Here is an 8066-nt window from a genome sequence, read left to right on the forward strand (position 1 = left end):
CAACATTCTCAGCTCCTAGAAAAGGGGGCATCGGGAAAAGAAAGGGGAACAGAAGTGATCGGCCCCTTCTTAAGAACAGCTCACCTTGTATGGAACAGACATGCCTATGCATTACGCCAAACAGTCCAGGATTTTAGAGGACAGTCCTGATTTTCCGGGCACTGGTCTATGAAAATCGGGACTGTCCTATGAAAATCGGGACTGTCCTGCAAAAAAAATGGGAAGAATGCATATACCTGCCCCATATCAGCTAAGCTTTGCTTTAGAAGTGTCCATGAAATGAAAACCGAGACTGTTAGGAGGTATGTTATACTACTTGTTTTCAGGCAAGGATACACAGAATTCCTGGCCCATTGGCAGCCCTCGGGGACTGAGCTTGTGCACGGCTGACCTACAGTATACCCAGCTGTTCTCAACCCACATTTAATGCAATGAAACAGTAGGGCAAATTCCTGAATAAATAACCGAGCGGGTGGTAGATAAGTGTAACAGCCTCCCAGCAGAAGTGGTAGACGTTAATACAGTGAGGGGATTTAAACATGCATGGGATAGGCATATGGCTCCTGAATCTAAGACGAGACCAACGACTAAGTCTCTACAGGAGAAACGAGCAACTAGACGGGGGCTAAATAAGGCCGATCCAAGTCAGATTCTATGTATTCTTAACTGTAAATGTTAGCCAATCAGAGTCATGCGATGGGGTAGACTGGAGCACTGCCAACAAATAAGGACGCCTCGAGGAAGAGCAGATGATCTTCAGAAATTAAATATTTTCTTTGTTTTTTAATGAATAAAATGCAATCAATCTTTTATCCCCGCAGGGTAATATTTATTGATATATTTTTTTACACATTCCCTTATTTCATCGTTCGTTTGTAGCTCCGATTAAAAAAGTCTTCAGAATCGCGGAATAATCCTTTTTATTTATCATCTGGTTTAAAGTGACGTCTGTCTTGAGAGCCCATAACGTCCACGTCAGCTGTTATCTGGCTTTTAAATGAAAAGAAGCCTGCTGTATCTTTGCGTTATTACTCATTATTATGAATTGCTTTATATAGCGCATCATGTTCCGTAGCGCTGTACAACAGCAAACAGGACCTAACAAGTAGGATATAACATAACAATTCGACTTACAGAAACAAGGGGTAAGGAGGGCCCGGCTCCAAGGAGCTTACTTTACAGTCTAGAGGGCGTCATCGTAAACCTGCGTGACTGTTCCTTTAATTACACTCACATGACCCCTCCCAAATCCCAAACAATTAAACGGCTGCATCTTTCCTGGTCTAGACTCATCTAGAAGCTTCTATGATATTCTAGACAATATTCTAATGTAACCCCTGCTTTCAACTGTATCAATATTATACTCCCCCCCCCCAATCCGCTCATTGTATCATTGTATTAAAGGGACGGTTTATTGCCCCTGACACCCCCACCAAAGCGGCATGCGAGTTACACCAGCCCTCTGCGATGTATTATTCATAAAAAAAAACCCATTCATTCATAAGTAGAAACTGCAGCTGCCCAGATGGTCCATGGTCTGACATTTAATGCAACTGATTGGATGCTCGAAGCAGCCAATCAGTGGCAGGAAAGAGCTTCCTTTGAAAATGTTTTAGCTAGTAGTAATGACCTTGCAATGTCATTGACTGGATGCTGTGAATGGGGATGGAGTTTTTTTTTTCTGGATGATCAAAACACGACAACCAAAAATACACCAAAAAGGAGATTAATTAAAATAAGAGGCCATATAAGGCCCCGGCCACCAGGTGGGCAAAATAGCCCCTTCAAGCCTGAGGTAACCCATGCTTCCCTAACATCATGTGATTAAAGGTGTCTGTGGGAACCGCCATCCGGAACGGACCCGCGTTAACGATTGGTCCCTTGCACTTTAGGGCCAGCGGGCTCCTGATTACATAAATGTGGCTAACAGCTGGATATGCGCCAGATGTGCTGCATTAAAAAAATCTGACTACTGGCCACACATCGCAGCACCAGGCAGGGGGGCCAGTCTGGGCATGACCACCCTTTTCTCCATGGCCGAATCTTCCAGGTTTCCCCTCCATAGGGGGTGCCCAATGTTTAAATACCCCACATGACATCACAGCGCCGATTACCTCATGATTTTATTTAAAGAGACAGCCAGGTTTAAATGCCTTCTGTAACCAGCCCTAGCCACCTTCCTGTTACTCCCACCACCCTCTGCCAAAGCTTGCTCAGGGTATTGGGGGTCGCAGCCCACCACATATATACATATATATGTCATTTGTTCCCTAGGACCACCTATTCGACCGATTAAAGGGGCCTGGCTCTGTTTGCTGGAAACTTCTAGCTCCTCCTAGAAACCTCTAGTGCCCCAGCAGTCCCCTCCTCCCAGCGCTGGTTATTGCAGGGATGGGGGCGGGGATCAGGCCCTTAGATCTCCGGCCTGCAGCGCGAGCTGCTGCATACACTGTACTTACTGTCCTGCAAGCGCATCTGCGCAAACACCGGCCAGCGGGGTATTCACGACGCGCGCTGCGCACTTCTCCACCGAGACAACCTGCAGCACCTATAGGGGCAACCGCTGTCACGGCCAGAGGACTTTATCCTGGAAAACAGCCCCGTAATGACAGCTGAAGAGCTGAAGACAGAGGGACCCCAGGCTGCTGACATGGGAGCAATAGATATCACCCCCAAGGGGGATCAGGGGGTGCTCAAAGTAAGATACCCTTAACCTTTCGAGTGGCGCATGTTAGCTGCAAGGGTGCAATTAGCATGTTATTGCTGTGTGTGTGATCCTGTGCATGCCTTGTAAGAAGTGTTGTGGGGGTATATATGGTTTTACATGGCTCTTACGTGTTATATGTACACCCTGTGTGCATGCATTGAGATAATGCCACCATGCCAGATCCTTTTATATAGAAGTATTTGGCCAAGGCCAAGGGGTTGGAGTATTAAAGGATTTAAAGATCTAAGTGGATTAGTGCCCTCTGGGGTATTACTCTGCACATCACAATCTGTTCAATAGAAAGGCCTTTAAATACGATTTCCCATATGGATCTAGGAGCTGGGAACAAAGCCTATTGTGTTTGGAGAATAATTACCCCCCCTGTATGTAGTAACCGGGGTATTGGAGTATCTTTCCTGGGACAGAGTTGTAAATGTGGAACTGTTGCCTTGGAAACCGATGGACCCTTAACAGCTGATGGCTCCCTATTTAGAGCTAAGTCCCAGAATTGCTTTGTTTAAATGGCTCATTGTGTTCTAGAGATGGGCCGCCTTACTGCTACTCCCACCATCCTCAGCTAAGGCTTGCTCAGGGTGTTTGGGGTTGCAGTGCACTATATATATATATATATATACGTGTAAATGTATACCCCTCGGGCCCTGGTGATGCGCAATATTAAATATAGATCGGTTATGCAGAGCATTGCTTCCGTTCTTGGCACACTTGGGGTTAAAAAAGATGGTGCGTTTGAACCAAACCATTCTTGTCTGTGTGCCAATAAACCACATAATCCGGAGAGTTTATAGAGAGGAGACTCCCTTCGTCCTGCAGAACCTGTAATTAACGTGCGTAACCAGAATTAGCATGGATACAGGTTTTGGAATCCTCCCGTGACCTCTGGATTTCACTCCCATAGTGCTCAGCCAGCCGTATCAATGAGTGGTTGCCATGAATATTTCGTGTCTGGTTCTTGACGGATGTGGCCCATGTGGTGTCCGCCCTGGACATGTCACTCTATTGTTCTGCCCTGCTTTTAACCCTTACATTGTCAAGGGGTATACTGCAGACCCTTTTGCACCCCCCCCCTTAATTTTTTTTTTTTTTTTTTACTCCTGATCAATGGTCGGAGCGCCCACGAATGTTTGTTGGAATATATAGGGACGCTTTGGGTGTCTTCGGGAACTGGAAGCGTTGACCGCGTGTTCTGAATTTTTCCGGCAGGTAATAAGGAAGGAAGGGACGGGAGACGAGTATCCTATGATCGGGGATAAAGTCAGCGTTCATTACACAGGCTGGCTGCAGGATGGGACGGTGTTTGATTCAAGCAGAGAACGGAAGGACAAGTTTACCTTCGACCTGGGGAAAGGTGAGCTGCCGTCTCTTCGGTATGAAAGGAGCCTCTGTTACCGAGCACTTTTGACCCCCTCTGGGATACCGTAGGATACAGATAGTGGCGTCGATGGCGTGTACCGGGCTGGAGGAATTGATTAGTACCTGCACTACCTGTAAAGGAGTGTCTGACTCGCTCCAAATGCAAATTAGCTGGTCTCCTGTGCAGAAGAACATTTGCATACCAGACCACACTGATGATGTCATGAACAGGATGTCATCACTATTCTTTTAGGATACTCCAGAGTTCTGTGCATGTCAAAAGTCTTCACATGGTGCTTCTCATGACTTGGATCAAGTTTAACAAATAAAACACTTTCCTGATATCCCGCATTGATCCTGATTTTGTTTTTTTCCTGGTATAAAAAAAACCTTATTTTGTAATTTGTACGTCATGCATTTCCCATCTTAAATATGTTTTTTTTTTGTTTTTTTTTTTTTATAGGTCAGGTTATTAGAGCATGGGACATTGCTGTGGCAACCATGAAAATTGGAGAGACTTGCCTAATTACGTGCAAGCCGGAGTATGCGTATGGAGCTCCAGGAAGCCCCCCAAAAATCCCCCCCAATGCAGTGCTGATCTTCAAGGTGAGATCTTGAATCCCTTCTCTTACTTGCCTGCGCTACTTCGTTGTCCTCGTAAACGGCCATATGTTCTCCCCTAGAAACCCCTGCCCCAAGTAGCCTCCTCTACCTCTTGGATGGTTTGTAGTGACCTCCACATCTTACCCCACATGGTCAGTCCCTCGTATCTTGCCCCGGCGTGTGCGTTCTTCACCGTTGTATCGGTGCTCCTCTCACCATCAGTGGGCTCTGTTGTCTCATACATTGCATTCTTTCCATCAGATTGAGCTCTTTGACTTCCAAGGCGAGGACCTCTCAACAGAGGAAGATGGCGGGATCATCCGTAGAATTAGAGTCAAAGGGGAAGGCTACTCCAAGCCCAACGAAGGAGCTGTAGTTGAATGTGAGTGCTCGCTCAGAGAGCCTACTGAGTGGTTATAGTACATCAGATAATACAGTGGTTTCCGCCATGTTGGGTAGAACTTGTAACATTACAGGTTTTGGCCCCAGAATCCTCTTGCTGTGGTTTTAAAGCCCCCTCTCCCATTTCTTCACTATAGTGGTGCTCAGGGGCTCTCACAATGGACGTGTATTCGACGAGCGGGAGTTACAGTTTGAGGTGGGTGAGGGAGAGGGTCTTGGAGTTCCCCAAGGAGTGGAGACAGCAGTTCAGCAAATGGAAAAAGGAGAAGAGGCCATACTGTATCTGAAACCGAAGTAAGTTGCTGTTTTGTTGCCAAGTGTTATTCATTAATTCCCCCTCTCATAGATGAATGTGAACATTATTGTGCCCCGGGGCAGTTGTCCCTTCTTTGTGCTAAAAGAGACCCATGGTGTCTACAACCATCTCATCTGCTGCCGATCATATGATGGTCAACATAAAGTTTTTAGGTCTATGGTATTAAACCGGCGGCATGGCTAATAACGAGCTACTGTGGAACTGCACAGGAGTAGTAGACAAGCGTAGCCTTCCAGTAGAATTGATTTTATGAAATAGTATTCATACATTAAATGGACTGCATCGGCCAATCGCCTCTAAGCTAGTTTCTTTGTCCGGCCAGTCGGAGGGAGAGACCTTGGATGGGTAATATACGCTTCTTTCTTTTCCTCGACAGATATGGATTTGGCAGCGTTGGATACCATCAGTTCCGGATACCACCTGACGCCAACCTTCAGTATGAAATAAAGCTGAAGAGCTTTGAAAAGGTGTGTGGCCAGGGGCTGCCGAGGGATCCATTTCTACTTCGCTGAGAGGGTTGTGGATAAGTGGAACAGCCCCCCAGCAGAAGTAGCACAGGCTTAATGCAACGAGGAATGTAAACATGCATGGGATAGGCATAAGGCTCCTGAATCTAAGATGAGACCAAGTAGACGGGCCAAATGGCTCTTGACTGCTGTTGAATTGTTTTAATTCAATAGGCTTTGGAGAAGATCTAGACGGTGATTTCCTATTTTCCCCTTGGGTTGGGAATAAATAAACATTCGCTTTGCGTGATTGGTTTGTTGGTTTTAATGTTGGTGTCTCTCGGGTAGGCCAAGGAATCTTGGGAGATGAACACAGACGAGAAGCTGGAGCAGGGAGCCCTGGTGAAGGATCGAGGTACGCAGTATTTCAAGGTATGCTATACTTCTCGGAGCACAGCCCAGATACATTAACCTTCTTCTGTCTCGGCATTCTCGGTTCTTAGTGAGGTGTTCCCACATCTTATATCTCTGTTTTTCTCCCTATTTCTCGTTGCCTCCAGGGGGGTCGGTACCGCCAGGCCATTATTCAGTACAAGAAGATCATCACGTGGCTGGAACACGAATCCGGACTCTCAGAAGAGCAGAACGGCAAGTCCAAAGCTCTTCTTCAGGCGGCATCCCTCAACCTCGCGGCGTGTTACCTTAAACTGGGGGAGCACCGAGGGGCCCTGGAGCACTGCAACAAGGTGAGGAGAGGTGGTCGCGTACCGCGCTGAAATGGAGCGCTCTCGAAATAGGGATTTGTTGGTTAAAAAAAGCAATTGAGGTGGGTGGGTGTTCTGGATCCTTAGCCACGTCAACACGTCTTCCCATTCCAGGCTCTAGAGATGGACCCCAACAATGAAAAAGGTCTATTCCGCCGCGGCGAGGCTTACATGGGGATAAATGAGTTTGAGCTTGCGAGGGATGACTTCACTAAAGTGTTGCAACTATATCCCAACAACAAGGCAGCGCGGGCCCAACTTGGGCAATGTCAGGCTCGCATTCGCCAGCAGCATCAACGGGAGAAGATGATCTATGCCAACATGTTCCAAAGGCTGGCGGAAAAAGAAGAGAAGGTGAGACGCAAAAGGCTTTAATTTTAATATATAAAAAAAAAAAGGTGACTTGCCTCCTGATGCTGGCTTTGGCGGTGTTCGTGCGCGATGTCGGAGGCGAGGATCTAACGGCGCATGGTGGACGCCACCAGCACCCCGGTCAGTAGTCTCTCCAACAGAGGAGACAAGCTGCGAGGAACGAGCTTTGGAAGGAAGGTTCCTTGTCTTTGCTCGTTGAGCTTCTCAAGATAATGACTGTGCGATCCTTACTTTTAATGGATCGTTTAACCGAAAGTATAAAACTTTCTTTTAGCCGGTGACGAGAGACTCCTTTCATTTATTTTTGTATGTTTGGGGTTATTTGGAGTATTAGATGATCTCTCCTGTTGCTGGCTTCCTTCCCTCTAGCGATTAATGGCTGAACAGCTGCTCACAATGATTTTGTTGGGCTGCTTCCATTAAAGGGGCATCATGAAAGCCTCCATAGATAAAGTTAATTAAAGCTATCGAAAGCTTTGTTATCCACCCAGAGAAGCGCAAATGTATCGAGGATTTACATTTTCTCTTTCTTATGCAGGAGGCGAGCCCAAAACCTGCAGCAGAACAACCGACTTCTGATGTTGAGATGAGCGAAGCGACAGAACCTGCCACAGAGACGGCGCACAACGGAGCAGAAGAGAGCATGACGGCTGAAGCCTAAAAAAAGAGACCGATCTTCTACTCTGTGTTTAAGAACCCTCGTCCTCCGACCGGGACCCATCTCCTTTTGAGATGGAACTTTTGGGGTTTGAAAGGGTGATGGCGGACACAGTTTATGGTACCAACTCTCGTTGATGGGGCCGCGATGGCAACGTCAAGATTTCCTTTCATTCCAGCCTCTTCGCACGTTATGTCTCAGGACTTATCCATCCTGATCATATATAGAGAGAGAGAGAGAGAGCGCGGAATGTTCCCATAGAGTGGAATAATCGTCAAAAGTCTTTGGTGCCTGCAGGGGACTCACGGAGAAGGGGCTGCAAGTGTTTTGTTCTCGGTGGTCTCCGCAAAGATGGCCGCCGTGACGTTTTCTTTCTTCACCGCCGGTTCTTGAGCCCGCTCTGGTCTTCTACGGCAGTTTGTGAAAT

At 47.0% G+C, this 8066-nt stretch overlaps 1 protein-coding gene across 1 annotated transcript; it reads left to right on the plus strand.

Annotated features, from left to right (window-relative positions):
• The first annotated feature begins 2605 nt into the window (after nucleotides 1–2605).
• Nucleotides 2606–7674, plus strand: LOC149275494 (peptidyl-prolyl cis-trans isomerase FKBP4-like). The gene is made up of 10 exons (XM_089504701.1): nucleotides 2606–2698; nucleotides 3929–4073; nucleotides 4542–4684; nucleotides 4943–5063; nucleotides 5221–5377; nucleotides 5776–5866; nucleotides 6194–6277; nucleotides 6406–6591; nucleotides 6724–6977; nucleotides 7638–7674. Exons 1-10 carry the CDS (start codon nucleotides 2606–2608, stop codon nucleotides 7672–7674), a joined length of 1311 nt encoding a protein of 436 aa, XP_089360827.1.
• The last annotated feature ends 392 nt before the right edge of the window (nucleotides 7675–8066 follow it).

This window comes from Sceloporus occidentalis, unplaced genomic scaffold, assembly GCF_023333645.1.
Source record: "Sceloporus occidentalis isolate IW3139 unplaced genomic scaffold, rSceOcc1.0.p SCAF_284, whole genome shotgun sequence".
Lineage (NCBI taxonomy): Eukaryota > Metazoa > Chordata > Lepidosauria > Squamata > Phrynosomatidae > Sceloporus > Sceloporus occidentalis.